This window comes from Taudactylus pleione, unplaced genomic scaffold, assembly GCF_031769625.1.
Source record: "Taudactylus pleione unplaced genomic scaffold, aTauple2 ptg000800l, whole genome shotgun sequence".
Classification (NCBI taxonomy): Eukaryota; Metazoa; Chordata; class Amphibia; order Anura; family Myobatrachidae; genus Taudactylus; species Taudactylus pleione.
In genome coordinates, this window is record NW_028285202.1 from 745,168 (window position 1) to 772,908 (window position 27,741).

The following is a 27,741-nucleotide window of genomic DNA, read 5'->3' on the forward strand; positions in this document are numbered from 1 at the left end:
TTTGAGGAGAGCGAAGGACCACTCCTTATCCAACGTCTTCATTATTGGTTAGGAGGTGTTGTTTCCCAGCTTGTGGGGACAAGCATTTATCATGTGCTCAGGAGCAGCCACAGTGTAAGCAAAGCTTCGAACTGATCCTCAGGGAAGAGATTGGATGTACCAAATTGCATAGGCTCATCTGGAGACTTAGAACGAGAAGGGGAAAGATGACAAACTTTGGGAAATCCAGACTTTTTTTTTTTTCTAAGGACTTTTCTCTGTATTGTAGACCAACTCGGTTACAGATTGAGATAAGTTCATCTGTCGTTTTAGGAAGCTCACAAGTGGCTAACTCATCCTTGATGCTATTGGAGAGGCCTTGTTAGATGATGGATATAAGAACGTCTTCATTCTGGGACAACTCAGATGCTAGAGTCCGGAAGTTAATGACAAAATTGCACAGTCTGGTGACCCTGGTGTAGATGATGAATGTCTACAGCAGTTGAAGTAGATCTCCCAGGTTCATCACTTTTTTCCTTAAAGACAGAAATTCATTGATGTTAAATAATATAGGATCAGATTTCTCCCATAAAGGCGAAACCCAGGCTAAAGCTTGTCCTGTTAACCGAGAAATAGTATAGGCAGTCTTTATGCGTGCAGAAGGAAAATTCTGATATTGTAACTTGAAATGTATTAGCACACTAGTTGCAAAATTTACTGAAATCTTTAGGATCACTATCATATTTGGCAGGGGTAGTCAATTTAAGCCCGAAGGAAGATGGTGGAATTAGGCATGGAAGGCAGAGAGGCCTGCATAGTGTCCATATGAAGATGGAGGTCCTGTAACCATCTGAGAAGTTGTTGGTGTAATTCCTGTTGTTTAAGTTGTTCTGCCAATTTCTGGACCTCATTATCCAGGCTGTTGTGGAGTTTAATCCAGCAATTTGACAAGCCCTCTGTTTGTCCTGAGGTTCCGGATGTTTCCTTAATCAATATAAAAATGATAAGATCTGCAGGTTCCGAGGAGATTCTGTTACAATGATACAGTCTCTGAGGTTATCTTGGGCATAAGAAAGACCCCAACTTGTGCCCCTATTGACCATCTTGCTAGCACCACATTCTGAATTACCTGGAACTCTTGACCATTAGCTGCAGAATTCCTGCCAAGACCATGTAATAGATGAGTATTTGGGAGAAGTGGTTATTCACACTGCTCTGAGTGTCCCGATCTCAAAGGAGCATGAATGCTTGGGTTAAGCAATCCAAACTTCTCCACAAAAGCCAGAACTGTAAACTATGTTCAGTCATAAATACCATGAAGCAGGAAGAATATATTGGCTCTCTGGTCATAAATTATGCCTATTTTCCATCTTGGAATGACATCACAGTTAAAGGTTTACTGTGGGAAAATCTCATCAATCCTGAGTTCTGCCGTTTGGACTGGCAACCGTTTTAATGTTATGGAGAATTTTGAGGTCAACAGAGGGTAATGGTCATCTGTACCAGAATGACTGGTTGATACAAGCATGAAATCCAACGCAGTGTATGCTTTTTCTGGCTCCGTTTGTCGACACCAGTTTTAGGGGTTTTATTTTCCAGTGAGACACCATTGAAAGTCCTGTTATACTACAGATGGAGGTCAGTCCTCTGATGCATGCAGTTAATGGGATAAACTGTATCCTGTTTAGTAGCAGTGCAGTTGGCACACTTCATCTCTGAGACCTTCCATAACCAAATTCTAGCCAGGGGGTCACAGTCCAACCCTCTATTACAGTCTTTCATACTATCCTTACTGACAGCGTTTCAGTGTTTATATTCAGTATATGTTAACACACAAAACCACACACCGATCGGCGACCTGAGTTAAGACGCTAACAAAGGAATTGTCCCACAAAAAAGAGTGTCTAATCGTAAAATAGGAATCCCATGTTAGCGCAGAATATTACTATGCTAATGATATGACCCAAACTGGATGACATCTGTGGGGTGGACATTACTCTAGCACTGGCTATGTATTCTGTATCAAAGGAGCTCATAGTCCTGGTTAGGGGAAAACCAGGCTTTATCTTACCATTGTTTGGTGTGGGATATATTGTTCAGCTGACACCGCAGAGATATAACCAATTACGTATCAATGAACTAAAATGACGGAACTGTTACTTATGACACATACTGATAACCTGTGTAAGGAGTCTCCTGTATGTACAATGGAAGCAGTGTAATAACTCACAGGCAGATCATTGGTATATAAGCTTACGCATTCTGAATATTGTTCTCTAGCAGCCTCATATTCTGAATAGATGGCTCCTTACACAGTGTAAGGGGCACACCTATATTATTTTTGTAGTGACCGTTAGACTAGGGGTGTACTAATACTGCACGTGTGTCAATTATCAGGGTTATAGGGAAAGCTCGAAGTGATGTATATAAAGGACTATAACACAGTATAACAGGGACAATGAAAGGCAGACAGATACCCACTCAGTTGTAATATACAATCTTATTTATAATTTTTGTGTAAAAATATTTCTGATTTTTCTATTTGCTGCTGTTTTATTTTGCAGTTTCAAAGAAATTGTTTTATATCAATTAATAGAAATGGCAATTTACAAGATTGAGTTGTTAGTGCACTTCATTAGGACATTTCTGTCATCTTCTTTATGCTGTATCTAACAGTTAAAAATGTTTTGTTTTTTTTTACATACATTTTGTAGTTTGCAAAATTAAATTAAACAACTGAACATCTTGACCTCACTAATAGTATGAACATTTCCAATAGATGGACAGAAACGCAGGAAGACCTCGGAGGGAGATCTCAGCTTGCCTCCAGATGTTAAAAAGGAAGAAAACATCACACAGTATTCTCCAGAAGAAATCCCCATTACCCTAAATATACACCCAGTACCTCACAGTGCTGATATATCATCTGATCCCTCTAATCAGGAGGAATGTTCTCCGGACAACTCCATTATTACTACACATAGTACAGCTCATACACGTATTAGAATATTTCCATGTTCTGAATGTGGTAAATGTTTTAAAAAGAAAGCATCTCTTGTTACACATGAGAGAAGTCACACAGGTGAGAAACCATTTCCATGTTCTGAGTGTGGGAAATGTTTTACACAGAAATCAAATCTTGTAACACATAAGAGATATCACACAGGTGAAAAGCCATTTCCATGTTCTGATTGCCCACAATCTTTTATAGAGAAATCAAAGCTTATTATACATCAGAGAAGTCACACAGGTGAGAGACCATTTCCATGTTCTGAGTGTGGGAAATGTTTTATACAGAAATCTGATCTTGTTTTGCATCAGAGACGTCACACAGGTGAGAAACCATTTCCATGTTCTGAGTGTGGGAAATGTTTTACACAGAAATCAGAACTTGTTTTGCATCAGAGACGTCACACAGGTGAGAGGCCATTTCTATGTTCCGTGTGTGGGAAATGTTTTATAGAAAAATCAAAGCTTGTTAGGCATCAGAGATGTCACACCGGTGAGAAACCATTTCTATGTTCTGAGTGTGGGAATTGTTTTACAGATAAATCACAGCTTGTTGCACATCAGAGACATCACACAGGTGAGAAACCATTTGCATGCTCTGAGTGTGGGAAATGTTTTACGAAAAAATCAGCTCTTGTCCCGCATCAGAGAACTCACACAGGTGTGAAACCATTTTCATGTTCTGAGTGTGGGAAATGTTTTATAGAAAAATCAAAGCTTGTTAGGCATCAGACACGTCACACAGGTGAGAAGCCATTTCTATGTTCTGAGTGTGGGAAATGGTTTACAGAGAAATCACAGCTTGTTGCACATCAGAGAACTCACACAGGTGAGAAACCATTTCCATGCTCTGAGTGTGGGAAAAGTTTTACAAAAAAATCATCTCTTGTTTCACATCAAAGAAGTCACACAGGTGAGAAACCATTTCCATGTTCTGAGTGTGGGGAATGTTTCACACAGAAATCAATGCTTATTAGGCATCAGAAATGTCACACTGGTGAGACTGAGAAGTTATATTGATAAGCTGATAAAAGTTTGAAAGCTCTAGTTACACCAGCATGCGATTGGACAGATCTTTTATGTGGAACTTATAACAGTTTCCTTATTCTGTTAGATAATAGCATCCCTTCTTACAATAATAACAAACCATATTATGCTTACATAATGACCTAAAGTAACATAGATTCCCAGCAGTGGTTGGAAGATAAAATGTGGGACATGATCTTGTTTTGTTTTATTCTGTGATTGGAGTGAGATGGTTTATATAATTAATTCCATCAGTCAGTGCTTCCTATATGGGGGGGATTCCTTATTTGCTATATTTGGGGGGCATGTTTGATTAAGGAGGGATTTGGACCTTGCCCCCAATCCAAGTAAGACTGAGACTCTTTGGCACATATGGATTAAAAAGCAGAAAAGACATCTTGCGCGACCAAGTGGACAATTTTAACTGTTTCAAACATTCTCAAGAAAATCCCATTTAAGTGTCATAAAACTGTCACCACAACAATCTGTGATTCCCAGCTGTCTGCAGCCAGTAGCCAGCATTGTACCTGTAATATCCAATGACCGGGAGCTGATGCTATGCCAGTATCAGTACCAGCTGCCTGGAGAGATGGGAACTGACAGAGTGATTTTATCCAGGAATAATTTTCCCCACCAACAGCCACAAGTGTTATCCCACTACTTACCATACCACGTATCTGTTCCGCCTCTTAGAGTGTAAGCTCAGTTATGCAGGGTCATCCTTACCTTTTGTTTCATATCAGTCTATGTTATATGTGTGTATCATGATCCTTTCAGTATACAGGGCTGAGTGATATGATGGTGACTGATAAAAGAATAGTAAATGGAGGATGGTTGTGTAAGAATTACAGCGTAACACACAGTGGGTGCTGCCATCTGGTGGATGACACAACATCCATGAGAATACATTCTGTCTATTCACTAGGAGCCTGTGTCATCACTGAGGTGCCTCATGTATCCCTCAGCTGTATTCTATAGACTGGCCCCAAATGGCTGCTGGTGCTGTGTGTCGGCGACTGTTGTGCTTTCATTGATGTGATGTTGGGAAATATGGAACACCGTAATTGTTTAGAATATTTTTTTTATTCATCCTATGGAGGACACTTTTATGACTACCTTATAAGCATTATGCAGCCACTTCTAAAGATGCCTGGCACAGAATGGGAAGCTGATAGAATCGGAACCTCCTGCCTACAGACACCCATTTGATTGGCTGAGATGGCGTAGCTCGCCAGGATAAGGTCTTTGTCTCAGGCTGTGGTGGAGCTCACGCAACTTGCTACACACCCTAGGAAGCTGATCAGAGACTCTCTGTCCTCTACTCCTCCCATGGCTGCTACAGATAGCATCCTGTCTACCAGTGAGCTCTACTAGAACCCTTTTGGGTCCTCATTTGCTCCTCCTGATGAGCCAGCCTGGGCTCAAATACTGGCAAGGTCAATTTAAAGCATGGTCCACCTATCTTACTTACAGAGGATTGCGACATCTGATAACACTTCTAGACCTCTGAAATGTTCGCTCTCAGTTTTATAGTATCTGGAAAGGTCTGACTGAGTCTATTCCTTCCAAGAGTAAGGTGAAGTGGAGAAAGACTCTGATTATGAGGTTTCCTCATGTCTTAATGAGGACTCCAATAGGAAGCTGGAGTGGACAATCTAGTACATGCCATCCAGCAATGAGGAACCTGAGTTTCCACATAGTTCATTGTAGTAGAGGTATTAGAAACAAATTGTTTATTTACCCTGTTCTGCTAAGGAAGAGCACGCATAGGAAAATTGTGGACACCTTCAGTACTATTTACACTGATGCCGGGGCCTCAGTTAGCGGTCCAGTTTAACTTTGGCCAATGACTGAGAGTCTGGAATCTGTCAGACTAAAATTATATATGTTGATTTTGGCAAGCATATCCTTGAGGCCTCTATCTGGCAGAAGCCAACATTTATGTAGGCCTAATGGGAACTATAATTTATCCTTAGCAATTTTGGCATGCTGTCACCTATGGCTTTAAACTTAAAAGAGACATGCAAAGTCCAAGAGGACTCTGGGGCGGTCTTCTGCAGTCCCAAACTGCATAAGTGAATTTATCTGGCCATGAAGAGAAACACTTCCTTTCTCCCTGCTATTGCTCCTAGACCAAAGGGTCCCAGGTTTTGCTCCTTTGTCCATATGGGAAGGGCGAAGAGTCAGTCTCCCAAGAGTCAGTAGTCTGATCCTTAGGGAGGGATGCAGAGAAGAAAACAGGCTTAGGGAGCTTGGCATCAAGCTCTTAAGCCTAACAACAAGCAGGTGTATTGGCAGTTGGCTCCCCAGGTACCTATGTTGATCATCACCAATATTGCTTCTCATCCTAGACCAACAATTCAATCCCACCACAGGTGCCAGGATGAGAGGTATGTCAGGGATACATCCATAGATCTAGTGAGTTTACTGTCCAGATAAATTTTCACTACGAGTCTTCCTGCTGACCAGAGTGTTATGCTTTAAGTGAAGCCATTCAGTTGCTATTTTTAGTTGTTATTTCATTCATGGACCATTAGAAGGGATTCCTGATCCAAACACAAAATGGCTCCTTCCGACCCATTTAGATCGTGAATTCCGTAATCTAAGATGGAGTCCTTTCATTCATGAACAGCATAAAATATGACAAGTTATTGGTGTCCATGGACAACCAGGATTTGTACTTTGTGTTTTCCAATCTGAGAGGGACACTGGTGTCTCCTCATGTTTGTCATTCTGTACCTTCAGTGTCAGGCCCTACTTCTCAGCCTGGCTACAGTCCCAAAGATAGTAACAAACAACAAGGAAGTGTTGGCTGTCCCTCTTAGGTCCAGGGGAGGAAGGTCTGCCATCCTCCCCTGAGAGACCTTATCAAGATGACCCCCCAGACCTGTTGCAGGCTCATGTTCTGGAAACAGCCCAGAAATGGGAATTTCATTGCTTGGTTATCAGTTACATACATCTCACATCTTCCCGCAGAATTCCACAGATGTAATACTTTTGTTACCCATGATGCCAGTGTCGGATGTAAGGTAGTGCACACCTGGCTACTGGGTGACCCTTAACTTAGAGGCAGCTTTGGGAAATCCTCAGTGTATCCAACATCACCATGCGATGAATGAGAAAATAGAATTTCTGTAGTTTGATTTTATTATGTATATTTAAATGTAATTCTTTATGCAATAAAAAAGTACAGGAAATAAGTTTGTATATATTATTACACATGAAATAACAATCCTGTGTATATATTATCACATATGTAATAACAATACTGTGTATATAATATCGCACATATGCAATAACAATTCTGTGTATATATTATCTCACACTTGAAATCACAAATCTGTATATATATTATTACATATGAAATATTACTGTGTATATATTATCACATATGTAATAATACTGTGTACTGTATATATGAACATGATGTACAATTGTATGATCAGTAGATAAAAAAAAGTGGTAAAATCTATAATTATCAACCAAGTGTACGTCCTGTGTTTATTAAGAGTATAAGTTAATAATATAAAAAGGAAATGATTGGGACAGCTGGTAGTAATATGGAGGAGATAGTAAGTGCTGGGGGGATCTCATGTGCACGTTGACATGTGATATGATATTATCTGTTATTACTTGAAGTCAGTGGTCCTCTAACAGGTTCCCACATAGGGCTCGATTCAATTCATTGCTCTGTTTTGTCGGAGAATTCCGGTTCTTACTCCTGTCGCGCCTCAAACATGGTGTTTAATTGCAGCTATGTGCAGAAAACCGCATTGCTCCAGAAGTTTTATCGGATTTCAGCTCGCACCTCAGGAGGGATGCGAGGAGAAATCCTTAGTCGGGGTAACAGTGCGTAGAATTTAATAGCTCCGGGAGCTCCGTCCCAGGACTATTCAATTCGCATTGCATTGAACCGAGCCCATAGTGGTGTATGCTGGAATTCCAGCCAGTCCTTCCACAGTGTCGTGTATGCCGGCTATGTAAGGTGTGATGCTACTGATTAGGCTTCCATGTACATGGTCTCAGCACTCCCAGATTGGCTTGGAAGGCACATTTGGCTTCACTGGACACTGTTAGAGACTAGGGGGGTAACTTGCTGGATAATCTGTGGTTTAGGAATGAAAACTGACACAGACTCCATATTTATCACATCGGGCAGCACAGACGGTGTAGTGGTTAGCATCACTGCCTCACAGCACTGAGGTCATAGGTTCGATGCCCACTACGGCCCTAACTGTGTGGAGGTTGTATATTCTCCTTGTGCTTGCGTGGGTTTCCTCTGGGTGCTCCGGTTTCCTCCCACAATCCAAAAATATACTGGTAGGTTAATTGGCTTCCAACAAAACTTAACCCTAGTGTGTATGTGTGTGAGCATGTAGTAGGAAATATAGATTGTACGCTCCACTGGTGCAGGGACGGATGTGCATGGCCGAATATTCTCTATGTAAAGCGCTGTGGAATATGAGCGGTATATAAATAACTGATAATAAAAATTAAATAATCCTACACACAATATACATACGTCTCTTCTTCTCCCTCTATATCTTCTGCCTTAATATTAGGTCTTCACACTAAAATATCCACAAAAAAATATATTAACATATAAATAATGTTTTAATTCATTAATTAAGTTGAAACAGTAGAATATCACACAGCTGCTTATACAGATTATATAGAGACAGTCACTTTGGTATATTGGTGAGACCCTAAATCCCACCTACCTGATGCCCCTGTGGGATCCTGTGATTCTCCTCTGTACAATCCTGTTAATAAAGAGGACGGGGACATCTCTCTGGGGTATTTCTGTTACTGGGTCCATCTGTAGGAGACACACAGTGACTGAGTACATTGTATATATGTTATTATCAGATGATGTGTGTATATAGTGGGCCCCCATACCTGCTCTCCCCGGTACAATAAATGACTGTCTCCTCTTACCCAGTGATGTGAGGGGCCGGTGATTCTCCATCATCACGTCCTTGTACAGACCCCTGTGTTCCTCTATATACTCCCCGTCCTGCATGGAGACATAGACAGTGACATCCTGACACCTTATAGGAACCTGACACACACAATGAAACAGTCATCACCCAGACACATCCCCTGGTGTTACTGTATAATGTCCCATTCCCAGCAGTCACCTCTCCAGTCATCACCCAGACACATCCCCTGGTGTTACTGTATAATGTCCCATTCCCAGCAGTCACCTCTCCAGTCATCACTCAGACACATCCCCTGGTGTTACTGTATAAAGTCCCATTCCCAACAGTCACCTCTCCAGTCATCACCCAGACACATCCCCTGGTGTTACTGTATAATGTCCCATTCCCAGCAGTCACCTCTCCAGTCATCACCCAGACACATCCCCTGGTGTTACTGTATAATGCCCCATTCCCAGCAGTCACCAGCTGAATGATCTTCTTGGTAAGTTTCTGGTCATTGTGTCTCATGTATCAGTGAGTGAGGTGGAGGCACCGTGATGGGACTCTGGGCCTGATTCAGAGCCGGACGCTCTGACCAGAGCGGTCGCGCTGAATCAGGGCCCTCCTACCTATTCTTGGAGAGGCATCTTGGACGCTCGCATAGCTGTGGGTTACTACCCACAGCTTATGCGAGCGTCCATGATGATGGTCGCGATGGTCAAGACCATCGCGACCATCAGGCTTGCGACGAGACCCTGCGGTAGGGTCTCGCTGCAGCAAGCCCTGGAGTGATTTTGGCTCTATCAGAGCCAAAATCACTCCCACTGACATCACTAGTGATGTCAGTGGGGCCGGACCCAGACGGTAGGCGTTCCCATGGGAACGCCTCGTCTGGCAGCCACGCCCCCGGCACGCCCACTAAAGGGGGCGTGCTGTCACTCACCATCGACAGCACGCCCACTAAAGGGGGCGTGCTGTCACTCACCATCGACAGCACGCCCCCTTTGGTGCGAGACCCCGAGTGACGGATTCACCATCGCTCGCCGGGTCTCGCGCATGCGCATGACGGAGCTCCCTCTGTTGTGCGCATGCGCACTTAGGGCCTGATTCAGAGCTGAACGCTCTGACCAGAGCGCTCGCTCTGAATCAGGGCCCTCCTCCATGAAAATGGAGCGGCCTCCTGGCCGCTCGTATAGCTGTGGGTTACCACCCACAGCATATGCGAGCGGCCAAAAAGATGGTCGCGATGATCTTGACCATCGGACTTGCGACGGAGACCCTGCGTTAGGGTCTTCCTGCCACAAGCCCTGGAGTGATTTTGGCTCTATCAGAGCCAAAATCACTCCCACTGACATCACTAGTGATGTCAGTGGGGCCGGCTTCAGACGGTAGGCGTTCCCATGGGAACGCCTCCATCTGGCAGGCACGCCCACCAAAGGGGGCGTGCTGTCAATCAACATCGACAGCACGCCCCCTTTGGTGCGAGACCCGGAGCGATGGAAAGCCCGTCGCTCGCCGGGCCTCGCGCATGCGCACGACGGAGCTCCCTCCGTCGTGCGCATGCGCAGTGGGGAACATCGACCCGCTTGCGAGCGTACTGACGCTCACGAGCGGGTCTGAATGACCCCCTTAGGCACCATAGACCCGCTTGTGAGTGTCCTGCGCTCGCGAGTGGGTCAGAATCAGGCCCTCTGGTCCTACTCAGTCCTCCTGACACACGGAAATGGCTGCTAGGTGTCTCACACTCACAGGATATCTTCTTTACCACTGTATTATCCTGTGTATTAGAAAAGACAATAATTATCACTGCATACACTCCCAGAAAACCTCAACTCCACAGCCATGTTGCAGTATTATTACTATAGATATAAGTGATTTCACTGTGACCCTCCCAGAAAACCTCAACTCCACAGCCATGTCCCTGTATTATTACTATAGATATAAGTGATGTCACTGTGACACTCCCAGATCCCCTCACCTCCCCAGTCATGTCCCTGTATTATTACTATAGATATAAGTGATTTCACTGTGACACTCCCAGATCCCCTCACCTCCCCAGTCATGTCCCTGTATTATTACTATAGATATAAGTGATGTCACTGTGACACTCCCAGATCCTCTTACCCCCCAGTCATGTCCCTGTATTATTACTATAGATATAAGTGATGTCACTGTGACACTCCCAGATCACCTCACCTCCCCAGTCATGTCCCTGTATTATTACTATAGGTATAAGTGATGTCACTGTGACACTCCCAGATCCTCTCACCTCCCCAGTCATGTCCCTGTATTATTACTATAGATATAACTGATGTCACTGTGACACTCCCAGATCCCCTCACCTCCCCAGTCATGTCCCTGTATTATTACTATAGATATAAGTGATGTCACTGTGACACTCCCAGATCCCCTCACCTCCCCAGTCATGTCCCTGTATTATTACTATAGGTATAAGTGATGTCACTGTGACACTCCCAGATGCATCCTCACGGAATCAGTGTCCTATCTCAACCTCAGCTGTCTAGAAGTAAGTATAATTATAATAATCCTGGTTGATAACCTAGTAGCGCACCTGTGAAATTTATAGCTGCTTCTGTTGTCACTACTCGAAATAGTGTAAAAGTGGTTAATGCAAGAAGCGCTTTTTGGGGGGGGGGGGGGGGATTTGTATGTACTAATTACTATTGATACCTGCTGGTCCACAGAAAAGTGAATACCAAACGAACAAATAAAAAGGAGGTATGTAAATACTTAAATAAAATAAAAAAGAAGAAAAGAGGATGAGTTGCTTTGAATAGAAATGAAGATAAAATAAAAATAAAACAACAAAAATGAAATGTGGCTAGTGCAAAATTAAATGAAAATGATAAAGTACCAGTGATATTTAAGCATAAATGTTTACACTCCTTTTGTGGGAATGATAGGTGCCCGCTGCTTTGGTGCAGTGCAAACGGGTAACTGTCCCTATCTTACCCTAAAAGCAGCGTTGTCCTTTGTTGCTGGTGAACATGTGCCGCTTGATGCTGTACTCGCTCCCACTCTGCTGTCAGCGGACTGTACCCAGTCTGTTAGCGGGGGTTGAAGCTCAGCATGCAGCGATCTCCGCTGTGCCTCCGGCAATCTTTCTGGCCTCTGGCTCTATTGATGAAAGGTGGCTGGTGGCTTGTGTAGTGGTCAGGGCTCCAACATGTTTCGTCCACGTGGCGGACACCACAGAGTACACATGTAAACATAGGTTCTGCTTTAGATGTGGACGCAGTACCAATATTTGCGCAGCTGAGCAATTTATTGCTAATGCGCACGCGCAAACTGAAGTGTGCGATGACATAAGCATTTGCATATGACATCACCATTATGAGTCGGATTCTGCGACCCATGGGCAATTCAGGGTGGAGACTTGGAGGTGACGTAAAGTCGTTGCAAAATAAAGGGCCTGATACAGACCCAGGCGCTAAGTCGCAATCACTCACTATTGGTGATTGTCGCACATCTGCGCATGCATATGCGGCAAAATACACATGCGCGAACCAGTCACTGTGTCCGGGAATCGTGCGCTCGTAGTACACAGACTGGATGCTACTTTGAGTGACAGCGCTGTTTGTGGGTGGTAACAGGGGAAGGTGCTTGTGAACGGGGGATTGGTGGTGCGAACGCAGGAGTGTCTGGGCGCCAAAACGGCATTTTATGGGTGTGCATAATTAGCATGGAAGCGTCATTGTACACGTCACTTGGTTGTATTTCAAACCTGCAGTGCTTGCGGCGGGTTAGGGTCTACCTCAAGCACTGCGTGCAGCTCCGATGGCTCTCGATGTTACTGATTATTCATACACTTCCTGGAGATGACTTGTCCTAAGAAAGAAAAGTGGGCGTTTTAAGACTGGCGTGTGCTCACTCTGCCGTTGCTCTCTAAGACATAGAGGGCGTCCTTAACCCAGGCAGTGCGATCGTGGAATTTGCATACCCATTCCCCTTTTGGCTGCGACAGAGCGCAGCTTAGCATCCGGGTCTGAATAGTCCCCAAAGTGTCAAGAGCATGTTGCGGGAGGTTTACGGGCATATTTTGGATCCACCAGCACAATTTAGCATTGCTCGAATATGCAAAGAGCGTGTTGCACGGTAGTGCACAAGGAGAATGCCTAAACTCCTATTTCCATATTTTGTAGTTGCGAATCCGTGAGAAATTGCAACCGAACATCATCTGCCTGCGCCTCTGACTCAGGCCTATAGGAGGATACGAAGCGCTGAGTCACCGTTAGGTCCTTCTCTATTCCCAGAGCTATAGAGCCCTGGTCACAGGAGCTGTATAAGACTCTAAGTGACTCACACAATGCTGTATTGCTAAAGGTTACACCACTGTAACTCATGGCCTGGAGTATAGGGCCTCTGATACAAATTTGCTCCAATTAAAATTAGTTACAAATTGAGGAGATTGGGGATACTTTGGGCTCTACTTATATATATTATATATATATATATATACTAGCTGGGATACACAGCGTTGCCCGGGTTGAAGAATGGACCCTGAAGTACATCTACAGCCTTCATTTTCTTCATTGCAGACCAACATTGGAGAGCATGGCATATGAGAATGTATGAGGAAATGAGTAACTGTCAGTGCAGGTGCAGTGTGACAGTTGATCCTCCGACTCACTGCTCTTTGGAGCTCTGCTGCCTGACCCACCCTGGTACATATCAGCCTGTGCCTTCACATCATTGCAGTTTTAGGCACTGGAAAACATCCTGAGTGAACTTGTTAAATACCAAAATTTCAAATCAGAGACTCCACAGCCTACTTAGTGGGCACTATGTTGACCTCCATGGTCTTGATGAACTCCTCCATGGTCTTGATGAACTACAAACATAGCCGTGCATAAAAGACAAAGAGACACACACACCTTCTCACTTATATATATATATATATATATATATATATATTGGCAGTGTCACCAGAGATGGCGTTGGTGAGCAGCAGATTCTGTGTGGGAGGATCTCTCCAACCCCACACTGATTCTGCTGCTCACCAACGCCATTCGGTGTGGGGTTGAAGAGATCCTCCCACACAGGGTATTAATACTGAGTTGTGATACACCTGTGGCTGCCTTGTGGAGAGAGCTCAGGTGTGGGCTGATGAGAAGGCAGACCAGTCAGGCTGCTGTTGGAGATAGTCCATGTGGGACTGTGGCAGCCAGAGAGCCCAGTGAACCTGAGCAAGGCATTGGGGGCCAGGAGGCCTGTGTCTGGACCTTGCAGGAGGCTAGGGGGGACCATAAACTCTCAGACTGAGTGACAATAAAGCAGTGAAGCTGCAGGCTGAGGAAGCCAGGGCCTATATCTGTAGGATACAGGGAAGGCCACCAGGACTGTGTTTGTGTAGCTGTGGCAGCCAAGCCAGGCTGGAGCTGGCTATAGACCTGCAGAGAAGCAGGCAGAGACTTTGTTGGCAGACTAGCTGCACCACGATAGGGCTCAAGAAGTGAGTTAGACGCCCTAAACAGGGGCTAGGTTGTTTATTATTTTCTGTTCCTTTGTGTTGTACCTGATTTCCCTTCTGGAAGTAAAGCACCATCCCATTTATTTTACTGGAATGCCATGTGTGGACTCCAATCTATAGAGCTAATTACCCCAAGTTATCACAATATATATATACTAGAAATTGAAAAATATATTCATTCCTCACAATTACATATTATATAATTGATGATAATAATAATACACTGCTCTTCCTGTATAATAGTAATAATAACAGGCCACCAAAGGCTGCTCCCCCTGTATTATTATATTAATAATAAATAACAGCAAAAACACAACACAGGCTTCTACCCCTGTATACTAGTAACAGGACATTAATAAAAAAGGAAACCACAGGCTACTCCTCCTGCATAATACCAGGGCACCACAGGCTGCTCCTCCTGCATAATACCAGGGCACCAAAGGCTGCTTCTGCTGCATAGAAATAGAAGGACACGACAGGCTTCTCCAGTAAATAATAACAGGACACCACAGGCTGCTCCCCCTATATAATATTAATAACAGGACACCACAGGCTGCTCCCCATGTATAATTTCAATAACAGGACACCACTGGCTGCTCCCCCTGTATTGTAATAATAACAGAACACCACAGGATGCTCCCCCTGTATAAAAATAAATATAACAGGACACCACAGGCTGCTCCCCTGTATTGTAATAATAACAGGACACCACAGGCTGCTCCCCATGTATAATTTCAATAACAGGACACCACTGGCTGCTCCCCCTGTATTGTAATAATAACAGAACACCACAGGATGCTCCCCCTGTATAAAAATAAATATAACAGGACACCACAGGCTGCTCCCCTGTATTGTAATAATAACAGAACACCACAGGATGCTCCCCCTGTATAAAAATAAATATAACAGGACACCACAGGCTGCTCCCCTGTATAATTATAATGTACTTGTGTACTTTATGGACTCATTGCAGAGATAACCAAATTAATGTTTTAAATGGTACTTTTATACTTTACGTACACAAGTACTGATAGTTGTCCCCACCTAAAGAAGAAAGTTGTCCGCTCGCCATGCTAAAGGCTTGGTGGCTCGCTACGCTTTCTACAAGGTTATATTCCCCCTCTATGCCCACTTGGAAGGTAGGGAATGACGCTGGACACTGGCTGATGACATCAGGGTCCTCTCCGTGAAGGGGATTTAGACATTACCATGATTGATAATAATAATGAGTGTAGGACACTTGGGTTCTCTCTGCAATGAATCTGTAAAGTACACAAGTACCAATTATAATAATAAAGCCACCGAAGGCTGCTACCCCAGTATAATAACAAGACACCACATGCTGCTCCCCTGTATAATAATAACAGGACACCACACGCTGCTCCCCCTGTATAATATCAGGACACCACAGGCTGCTCACCCTGTATAATAACAGGACACCACATGCTGCTCCCCTGTATAATAATAACAGGACACCACACGCTGCTCCCCCTGTATAATATCAGGACACCACAGGCTGCTCACCCTGTATAATAACAGGACACCACAAGCTGCACCCCTGTATAATAATAGGACACCACAGGCTGCTCCTCCTGCATAATAGCATTCATTACCGGCTCCCAGACACAGCGATGTCTCCTCTCTTCTCAGCACTGACCCGGATGTTGATAGAGAATAAATCCCTTTCCGGACCGTAAGTCAGATGGAACGCACAACCGAATATCGAATGGAACACAGAGAGAAAGTCAGGTGGACCACACAGACCAGAAGTCTTGTGTGTAACCTGATCCAGGTGAGAACAAGTAGGGACTGGCAGTTCCGCCATAGACACCTGATGTCCTGTATGTCACTGAGGCATTATTATACAGTGTTACTATTAGTGCTGCCTATTACCACACAGGGGGGAGAGTGGTGACTACAGGCTGGTGTCCCTATGGGGGTATTACTGCCACATAGTATAACTCCCCACATAGTAAAGCCCCCCACATAGTTTAGCTCCTTTTTGTAAGTGTCCCCCCAAACAGAATCCTTTTTCTCTTGGATATTTCTAGATCATTGAATTTAAGACTCTGGAGCGCACCACTGGTAAACTAGGATTCTACCCATTATCTGAGGATCCCACAGAGGGATTTTCTTAGTTTATACAGTATTGTTTAGAATCACTACCAGTCTATAAAAAAAAACAGTAATCATTAATAAATTCTCTCTATCTATACACTAATATCTTTATACTAACATCTGCACAACCTGTGCAGTTAGGGCCCCCCTCTTTTTCATAATATACCTCCCTACATAGTATAGCTGCCTCCATAATATACCTCCCTACATAGTATAGCTGCCTCCATAATATACCTCCCTACATAGTATAGCTGCCTCCATAATATACCTCCCTACATAGTATAGCTGCCTCCATAATATACCTCCCTACATAGTATAGCTGCCTCCATAATATACCTCCCTACATAGTATAGCTGCCTCCATAATATACCTCCCTACATAGTATAGCTGCCTCCATAATATACCTCCCTACATAGTATAGCTGCCTCCATAATATACCTCCCTACATAGTATAGCTGCCTCCATAATATACCTCCCTACATAGTATAGCTGCCTCCATAATATACCTCCCTACATAGTATAGCTGCCTCCATAATATACCTCCCTACATAGTATAGCTGCCTCCATAATATACCTCCCTACATAGTATAGCTGCCTCCATAATATACCTCCCTACATAGTATAGCTGCCTCCATAATATACCTCCCTACATAGTATAGCTGCCTCCATAATATACCTCCCTACATAGTATAGCTGCCTCCATAATATACCTCCCTACATAGTATAGCTGCCTCCATAATATACCTCCCTACATAGTATAGCTGCCTCCATAATATACCTCCCTACATAGTATAGCTGCCTCCATAATATACCTCCCTACATAGTATAGCTGCCTCCATAATATACCTCCCTACATAGTATAGCTGCCTCCATAATATACCTCCCTACATAGTATAGCTGCCTCCATAATATACCTCCCTACATAGTATAGCTGCCTCCATAATATACCTCCCTACATAGTATAGCTGCCTCCATAATATACCTCCCTACATAGTATAGCTGCCTCCATAATATACCTCCCTACATAGTATAGCTGCCTCAATAATATACCTCCCTACATAGTATAGCTGCCTCCATAATATACCTCCCTACATAGTATAGCCCCCCACATATCTCTCACATAGTATAGCTGCCTCCATAATATACCTCCCTACATAGTATAGCTGCCTCCATAATATACCTCCCTACATAGTATAGCTGCCTCAATAATATACCTCCCTACATAGTATAGCTGCCTCCATAATATACCTCCCTACATAGTATAGCCCCCCACATATCTCTCACATAGTATCTTTCTCCACATAGTGTAGCTCCTCCACATAGTATAGGTCCCTATATATCTCTACCTTGGATATAGCTCCCCTCATAGTATAGCTCCCCACAAAGTATAGCCCCCCACATAATATATCTCCCCACATAGTATAGTTCCCTACATAATATATCTCCCCGCATTGTATAGTTCCCTACATAATATATCTCCCCACATAGTATAGTTCCCTACATAATATATCTCCCCACATTGTATAGTTCCCTACATAATATATCTCCCCGCATTGTATAGTTCCCTACATAATATATCTCCCCACATAGTATAGTTCCCTACATAATATATCTCCCCACATAGTATAGTTCCCTACATAATATATATCCCCACATAGTGTAGCTCCCCACACAACAGGTGAACATAACATGAATGCTCAGCTCGTCTGCAAGTAACTCGTTGGGTTAATCTGATATATAAACATCCCGCTGTGCAAACATAATACTCAGTTTCCTTATGAAGAATCCGTGTGTTGGTAACAGAGAAATGTGTGAGGGATCTGCCGCCTGCAGTCATTGGAGGTTTCCTTACCTTCCACCCTCACTACTGTTACAGGAGCCATCCTCAGTATCTGCTGACATCTAGCCGGCCGGCACCATGTACCTAGAGGCAGCGCTAATATCAGCGGCTCTCCCTCAGTCATCCAGTGCTCTCCTCTTACCATCAAGGTTGTCACCTGCAGTGTCCCCTGGGATGTATCTGGGCGGATGGAACTAATTCTCCCCAGGTTATTCGGGAATAGAAGACACCTCTAGCCAGCACATCTACATACCTTGTGGGCTGACAATATAACAGCATCACGGACCACCAGACAAAAGGGGAATAACTTATACTGGTATAGAGCCACATTTCATTGTGGTGTGTCTGGACAATCACCTGAACATGTTTTAAAGCATATCTCCAATCATACAGGGTGGGCTCCGCAAGGTGGCCTCAGCGGCTCTATGCTCTCCTATACCGACATGTTTCAATCTTTATCAAGGAATGCTTTAAAATAGATCCCACAAGACGAGTGTGATATATATATATATATATATATATAAAAGCACTCAATTCTAAAAAAAATGCTAGATCCATACCAAGGTCTGTGTTGGATGTAATAAATATGGCTTGTTGCTCATCAGTGTCAGCTTTCATTCCAAAACCACAGAGATTATCCAGCAAGTTACCCCCTATTCTCTAACGTGTCCTGTCCCCAGGGCATCATGGTAAAAGCTTACTGAATGTCATCATCTCTATATAGGAAGAACACGCAGCTCAGGTTAGAGACTGGAATAGTAACGGTGCTGAGAACATGTACATAGAAGCCTAAGAAATTACATCACACCTTATATAGCCGGGATACATGACAATGTGGAAGAGCTGGATGGAATCCCAGCATACACCACTATATGGGAACCTGTTAGAGCACCACTGACAGCAAATAATAAAATATATTACCACCTTTCATTGTGCACGAGATTCCCCCACACGTACTAGCTCCTCCATATTACTACCAGCTGTCCCCATTCATTTTCTTTTTATATTCTTAAGAAATTCTCTTAATAACAGGACGTCCACTAGGTTGATAATTATAGATTTTATCACTTTTTTATTTACAGACCATACAATTGTACATCATGTTCATAGTATTGTAATTACATATGTGATTATAAACAGTAATTTATTACAAGTGTGAAATTGTATACAAATTATTTCATATACTTATTCACTACATAAAGAATAAAATGTAGTTATAGAATAAAATCAAACTTAAGTACAGAAATTCTATTTTCTCATTCGGACACTGGATACTCTGGGGATTTCCCAAATCGGAATTGGTATGATTCCCGACAGCAGCAGCCCGACATGAGCAGAGTTCCGAGCAGCGGAAGCCTGACAGCACTGGAAATCCCGATCGTGGATAGGTGAGTATCTACTAACCTAACCCTAACTTCCCCCCCCCCAAGTGCCTGACCCTAATCCCCCCTCTAAGTGCCTAACCCTAACCACCCCCTTCCCCGCTGCCTAAACCTAAGTCCCCCCCAGGGGTGCCTAACCCTAACCCTCCCCCTAGCCTAACCCTAACCCTCCCGGGGGGGTGCCTGACCCTAAGTCCCCCCCGGGAGCCTTAAACCTAACCCTCCCCCCCGCAGCTGTCCGCTCACGGCGCCCGGCATCACTACGATCGGGATGCCGGGCACCGGTCTCCCGGCGTCGGGGAAATGCGGGCGTCTACATCTAGACGCCCGGCATTTCACCCTTGCCAGGATATGACAGTCGGGAAGCCGGTTGTCGGTATTTAGGCAGTCGGCTTCCCGATTGCATACCCCCAAATCTGCCCTAAGGGAAGGGTCACTCAGTAGCCAGGTCCACCTTACATCCAACACTGGCATAATGGGTAACAAAAGTATTACATCTGTGGGATTCCCTGGGAAGATGTGAGATGTGTGTATCTGATAACCAAGCTGTGAAATGCCAATGTCCAGGCTGTCTCCAGAACATGAGCCTGCAGCAGGTCTGAGGCGTCCATCTTGATAAGCAGATCTCTCGGGTAAGGGATGACAGTCCCCCTTTCCCTGGACCTGAGAAGCCAACACTTCCTTGCTATGTGTGACCATCTTTGGGACTTTAGTCAGGCTGAAAAGTAAGAGACACCGTTGTCCCTCCCAGATTGAAAAACACAAGTACATATCCCTGTTGTCAATGGACACCAATATCTCGTCTTATTCTATGATGTTGATAACTGAATGATAGGACTCCATCTTGAATTTGTCCACCTGCAACTGGATTAGGGATTTCATGATCTGAATGGGTCGAAAGGAGCCATTTGGTTTTCGGACCAGTAATCCCTTCTAATGGTGCATGAATGGAATAATAACTAAAGATGAAATGAAAATAGGGAATGAATGGTTTCACTTACAGCAGAACACTCTTGGTTGGCTAGCATGAAGACTCGTAGTGAAAATTTGTCTGGACAGCAAATTCATTAGATCTATGGATGTATCCGACATCTCTCATCTTGGCACCTGTGATGGGATTGAATTATTGGTCTAGGAAGAGAAGCAATATTGGCTATGATCAAAGGAGGTACCCGGAGGGCCAACTGCCTATTATGCTGTTGGTTGTTAGGCTTAAGAGCTAAATGCCAAGCTGCCCAAGCCTGTTTTCCTCTCTACAGTCCTCCTCAAGGTTCATACTGCTGACTCTTTGGAGGTTGCATCTTCATCTTCCCAAATGGATAAAGGATCAAAACCTGGAGCGCTTTCATCTAGGAGCATTAACAGGGAGAAAAGAACAGTTTCTCTTTATGGCCAGAAAAATTAACTTATCCAGTTTGGGACTGCAGAAGTCCACCCCAGAGTATGCAAGGGACTCCACAGTCCTCTTGCACTCTGCATGTTTCATTTAAGTCTAAAGTAATGCCAAAATTGCGGAGGCTAAAATTATAGTTTCCAGTAGGCCCACATAAATATTGGCTTCTGCCAGATAGCAGGGCCATAACTAGGGTAGTGCGGCATGTGCCATGGCACAGGGCACCGCAGGACAAGGGGCGCTGTTCAGGCCTGTCAATTTTCTGTTTATCATTCTCACTTGTAGCTTCCTCTTATTTCAGCTCCAGCATCTCCTGGCCTCCCCTATCTCTTCCCTGGTCCTTCCCCATGAGGCCATGACCCTTTTTTGGGTACTTTATGTCCCTATTTGAGAAATGCGGAGGCGCCAATGCTCTTTCTGGCACAGGGCACCAAAAGTGTAGTTACGGCTCTGCCAGATAGTTAGGGGTCTCAAGAAGAAGACAGGATGCTATCCGTGGCAGCCATGAGAGTAGAGGGGGAAGAGTCACTGATCAGCTTCCTAGGGTGTGTGACAAGCTGCGTGAGCTCCACAACAGCCTGAGACAAACACCGTGCCCTGACGAGCTACGCCATCTCAGCCAATCATATGACAGCCTAAAGGCAGGAAGTTCCGATCATAGAAGCTCTGCGTACCATGCCAGGCATCCTTAGAAGCAGCTGTAGAATGATTCTATGGTAGTAATAATAGTAAAGAAAACATGACAGTCAATGGAGGTATAAAGGTGGAGGAGCTTTGAGCTGTTGCTGGTAACATTACACTGCCCAAGCTCCTGTGTCTGCATTTTATAACCATAAGTGTATCCAGTGTCCCCCATAGGATGAATAAGAAAATATTCTAAATGTTTAAGTGTTCTATATACTGTATCCCAACATCACACTACTGATAGCACAAGTTACTGACACACAGCGCCGGCAGCCATTTGGGGACAGTCTATAGAATACAGCTGAGGGATACATTAAGCACCTCAGTGATGTCACAGGCTCCTAGTGAATAGAGAGGATGTATTCTCATGGATGTTGTGTCAGCCACCAGATGGCAGCACCCACTGTGTGCTACGCTATAATTCTTACACAACCATCCTCCATTTATTATTCTCTTTTATTTATCAGTCACCAACATATTACTTAGCCCTGTACACTGACAGGATCATGATACACACATATGACATACACTGATATGAAACAAAAGGTAAGGATGACCCTGCATAACTGAGCTTACAGTCTAAGAGGTGGGACAGATATGTGGCATGGTCAGTAGTGGGATAACACTTGTGGCTGTTAGTGGGGAAAAATCTTCCTGGATAAAAATCAATCTGCCAGTTCCCATCACTTCAAGCAGTTGGTACAGATACTGCCATAGCACCAGCCCCCGGTCATTGGAAATTACAGGTACAATGCTGGCTACTGGCTGTAGGCAGCTGGGAACCACATACACACAGATAGTTGTAGTGACATTTATATGGTATTTAATTTTTTTTTAAATAAAATCACATATTTAAGTTATAATAGTCCACTTGGTCATAAATTATGTAATTTTTGCATTTTTAACCCATATTTGCCAAAGAGTCTCAGACTAATTTGGAACAGGGGCAATGGTTCAAACCCTCTTTAATCACCCATCCCATATATAGCAAATAAGGAATCCCCCCCGCAGGAAACTGTCACTGATGACACTAGCTAGATTAACCATCTCACACCTTTGATCACAGAATATGACAAAATATTATTATGTCCCACATTTTATCTCCCAGCCACTTCTGGGACTGTTACTTAGGTCATCATATAAGGATAATATGGTTTGTTATTATTGTGGGGAGGGATGCTATTATCTAACAGAATAAGGAAACTGTTATAAGTTCTATTCTTATGTTAGTAACATTTATTTAAAGTGTATCTGTTGGTGCTAACTAGATTATAATATATTATACTGCGTGACTAGTTTTAATCTTCTATCAGCTTATCAATATAATTTCTCACCTGTGTGATATCTCTGATGCCTAATAAGCATTGATTTTTTGGTAAAACATTTCCCACACTCAGAGCATGGAAATGGTTTCTCACCTGTGTGATGTCTCTGATGCGAAACAAGAGCTGATTTCTGTGAAAAACATTTCCCACACTCAGAACATGGAAATGGCCTCACACCTGTGTGACTTCTCTGATGTGCAACAAGATTTGATTTCTCTGTAAAACATTTCCCGCACTCAGAACATAGAAACGGCTTCTCACCTGTGTGACGTCTCTGGTGCAAAACAAGATCTGATTTCTGTGTAAAACATTTCCCACACTCAGAGCATGGAAATGGTTTCTCACCTGTGTGACTTCTCTGATGGATAACAAGCTTTGCTTTCTCTAGAAAACATTTACCGCACTCAGAACATGGAAATGGCTTCACACCTGCGTGGCGTCTCTGATGCTTAACAAGCTTTGATTTCTCTATAAAACTTTGCCCGCACTCAGAACATAGGAATGGCTTCTCACCTGTGTGACGTCTCTGGTGTGTAAGAAGATTTGATTTCTGTACAAAACATTTTCCACACTCAGAACATGGAAATGGCTTCTCACCTGTGTGATGTCTCTGATGTGTAACAAGATATGACTTCTGTGTAAAACATTTCCCACACTCAGAGCATGGAAATGGTTTCTCACCTGTGTGACTTCTCTGATGGATAACAAGATATGATTTCTGTTTAAAACATTTATCACACTCAGAACATGGAAATATTATATGTGTATCAGCTGTACTGTGTGTAGCAATAACTGAGTTGTCAGGAGAACACTCCTCATGATTAGAGGGATCAGATATATCAGCACTGTATGGTACTGGGTGTATATTTAGGGTAATGGGGAATTCTCCTGGAGAATCTTGTGTGATATTTTCGTTTTTAAAATCTGGAGCCAAACTGAGATCTCCCTCTGAGGTCTTCCTGCGTTTGTGTCCATCTGTTGGAAATGTTCATACTATTAGTGAGGTCAAGATGTTCAGTTAATTGTAGTTCACAAAATGAAATTAAACTATTAGCTATATATCATAAAGCAGATGTTAGAAATGGAGTGCACTAACAACTCAATCTTGTAAAATACAATTTATAGTGCATTAGGAAAGTATTCCCAATGCTTCACTTTTTCCACATTTTGTTATGTTACAGCCTTATTCCAAAATGGAATAAATTCATTTTTGTCCTCAAATTTCTACACACAATACCCGATAATGACGTGTAAAATTTTTTTCCCCAATTTTTGCAAATTTCATAAAAAAAAACAACTAAGAAATCACATGTACATAAGTATTCACAACCTTTGCTCAATACTTCGTTGATGCACCTTTGGCAGCAATTACAGCCTCAAGTATTTTTGAATATCATGCCACAAGCTTGGCACACCTATCTTTGGCCAGTTTTGCCCATTCCTCTTTGCAGCACCTCTCAAGCTCCATCAGGTTGGATGTGAAGCATCAGTGCACAGCCATTTTAAGATCTCTCCAGAGATGTTCAATAGGATTCAAGTCTGGGCTCTGGCTGGGCCACTCAAAGACATTCACAGAGTTGTCCTGAAGCCACTCCTTTGATACCTTGGCTATGTGCTTAGGGTCGTTGTCCTGCTGAAAGATGAACCGTCGCCCCAGTCTGAGGTCAAGAGCGCTCTGGAGCAGGTTTTCATCCAGGATGTCTCTGTACATTGCTACATTCATTTTTCCTTCTATACTGACTAGTCTCCCAGTTCCTGCCGATGAAAAACACCCCCACAGCATGATGCTGCCACCACCATGCTTCACTGTAGGGATGGTATTGGCCAGGTTATGAGCGGTGCCTGAAATCCTCCAAACATAATGCCTGGCATTCACGCCAAAGAGTTCAATCTTTGTCTCTCATGGTCTGAGAGTCCTTCAGGTGCAATTTGGCAAACTCCAGACGGGCTGCCATGTGCTTTTTACTAAGAAGTGACTTCCGTTTGGCCACTCTACCATACAGGCCTGATTGGTGGATTGCTGCAGAGATGGTTGTCCTTCTGGAAGGTTCTCCTCTCTCCACAGAGGAATGCTGTAGCTCTGACAGAGTGATCATCGGGTTCTTGGTCACCTCCATTACTAGGGTCCTTCTCCCACATTCACCCATTTTGGCCGGCCGGACAACTCTAGGAAGAGTCCTGGTGGTTCCGAACTTCTTCCATTTACGGATGATGAGGCCACTGTGCTCATTGGGACCTTCAAAGCAGCAGATATTTTTCTGTACCTTTCCCCAGATTTGTGCCTCGAGACAATCCTGACTCAGGAGGTCTACAGACAATTCCTTGGACTTCATGCTTGGTTTGTGCTCTGACATGCACTGTCAAGTATGGGACCTTATATAGACAGGTGTATGCCTTTCAAAATCATGTCCAATCAACTGAATTTACCACAGGTGGACTCCAATTAAGCTGTAGGAACATCTCAAGGATGATCAGTGGAAACAGGATGAGCCTCAATTTTGAGCTTCATGGCAAAGACCGTGAATACTTATGTACATGTGAGTTCTTAGTGTTTTTCTTTATTAAATTTGCAAAAATCTCAAAAAAACTTTTTACACGTGTTCATTATGGGGTACTGTATGAAGAATTTTGAGGACAAAAATGAATTTATTCCATTTTGGAACAAGGCTGTAACATAAAATGTGGAAAAAGTGAAGCGTTGTGAATACTTTCCGGATGCACTGTATATTACTATAAAACCATTTCTCTATAACTTCAAAATAAAATAACAGCAAATGTAAAAATTAGAAATATTGAGCAAGAAGCAAATTATGAATAAGATTGTGTATTAGAACTTGGTGGGTATCTGTCTCCTTTTCATTGTCCCTGTTATGCTGTGTTATAGTCCTTTATCTGCATCACTTGGAGCAATCCGTATAACACTGGTAAGTGACAGAACGGCAGTATTAGTAAACTCCTAGTCTAAGGGACACTACAACAATAATATAGGTGTGCCCCTTGTAGGGAGCTATATATTCAGAACATTAGAATAACTAGGGTGAGGCGAGCAGGGCACATGCCCTGGGTGCCGTGGCAGGCGCAGCAAAACGTGGGGGTGTCACCGGCATACCTGCTCCACCGGCAATGTAGCTTCCTGCTCTGTGAGTCCCGGCATCTCCTATCTGAATCTGATTACATCTCCTCCCCTTCAGTCATATTCACATTTCAAAATACAGTCATGGGCCCGTATAAATGTAGTTTTGCCTCGGCTAAACAGTTCCGCCTACCCGACTTTTCGCCGCCTTCGCGTGTTTTGGAGGCAAAAACTTTCTATACGTGCTCCCGATTTACTCCGTATTCAATTACGAAACAGGCGAAAACGGGACCCGGCGAATGTGAACCAGGCGAAAACTGCAGGATGAATTGGGGGAATCACTGGGTACCCCAGAAAAAGATGGGCTGACTTTGGAAATCATTATGGTAGTTTAGTATTAGCCCTAATTGAACTAGTTAGGGTACTTAAGTGGTGGTAATTGCTTGCTATTAGCATCTAGGTAAATGTGGTGAAGAATGGCATAAAGCAGTGTTTTTTGGAGAAAATAAGTAGTCCCACCAAATTTGGGGTGCATGAAAATGGGTGCTAGCATATTTTTATATCTCTAAAGTGGAGTTTTAGAAAAAGTGAAATTCCTCAGTCATACAAGCACCTGCAATCCCAGAAACACTTGGCCCCTTCTTGGAGCACCCCCAGAAGCTTATTTCGCTAGTTTTTGAAGTTGTCCCCCCACTTTTCCCATTTTCATCCCAAATTTCAGACTTTTTTGGGGTGTACCGGGATTTTTTTCTCCGTTTATTTAGTGAATTATCCTTTGGGGAGGGGTGGTTGTACCAAGGGTTCTGGGTGGTTTCCCAACATCTGTACCCCAAAATATAGATTTTGCACTTATTTTTTGCTTATTTCAATGCATTGACTTTTCGCATAGGCGAAAACGGACTGGAATTGAATACAGAGATAAATTTTCAGGTGAAATTTTCACCAAAAAATGGGCAAAAACGGCTTTTCGCTTCTAATTGAATACGACCCAAAGTTGGGATTCAAACCTGTCACTTCATGCTTTGCAATCAGAGAGCTTACCAATGGAGCCATCTGCTATCACAAGGGAAGCCTATGAATTCTAACTATATCAAGCTACTCATTCTCCTTAATTTAAAGTACAGTCATAGCTAGGATTCAAACTTATCACCTTACACTTTACAGTCAGTCACCCTACCAATGAAGCCATCTACTATTACAAGGGAAGCCTGTGAATTCTCAGATACTTCACATTCTCCTTAATTTAAAATACAGTCACAGCTAGGGTTCGAATTAGCACCTCACAGTATAGCACCTTACCAATGTGATTACAGTGAAAGCCTGTGAATTCTAACTATATGAAGCTACTTCACAGTCTCCTGTGAAGTAGTTCTTATAATCTTCCAGTGACAGAGCAAAGGGTGCGGGCCACAGGGACTTTAGCTGCCATTTTATCGTAGATATTCCTGACACAGCCGGAGCCAGGTAATGTGTTCTGTATAGATTATATTATGTAGGGG

The 27,741-nt window shown here is 43.4% G+C and overlaps 1 protein-coding gene and 1 pseudogene across 2 annotated transcripts in view; one reads left to right on the top strand and one right to left on the bottom strand.

The window, feature by feature from the left end:
* LOC148474906 (uncharacterized) overlaps nt 1–27,741 on the bottom strand; it is a 117,482-nt gene that overhangs the window by 79,067 nt on the left and 10,674 nt on the right. Inside the window, 1 exon segment of the mRNA XM_088458021.1 lies at nt 23,179–24,144. Within this exon segment, the coding sequence (XP_088314147.1) occupies nt 23,179–24,144 (966 nt within the window).
* LOC148474908 (uncharacterized) overlaps nt 1–27,741 on the top strand; it is an 89,206-nt pseudogene that overhangs the window by 16,492 nt on the left and 44,973 nt on the right. The window contains exon 7 of the transcript XR_015872815.1: nt 2,759–3,998. The product of XR_015872815.1 is annotated as an uncharacterized LOC148474908 (transcript). The remainder of the gene's footprint in view (nt 1–2,758; nt 3,999–27,741) is intronic.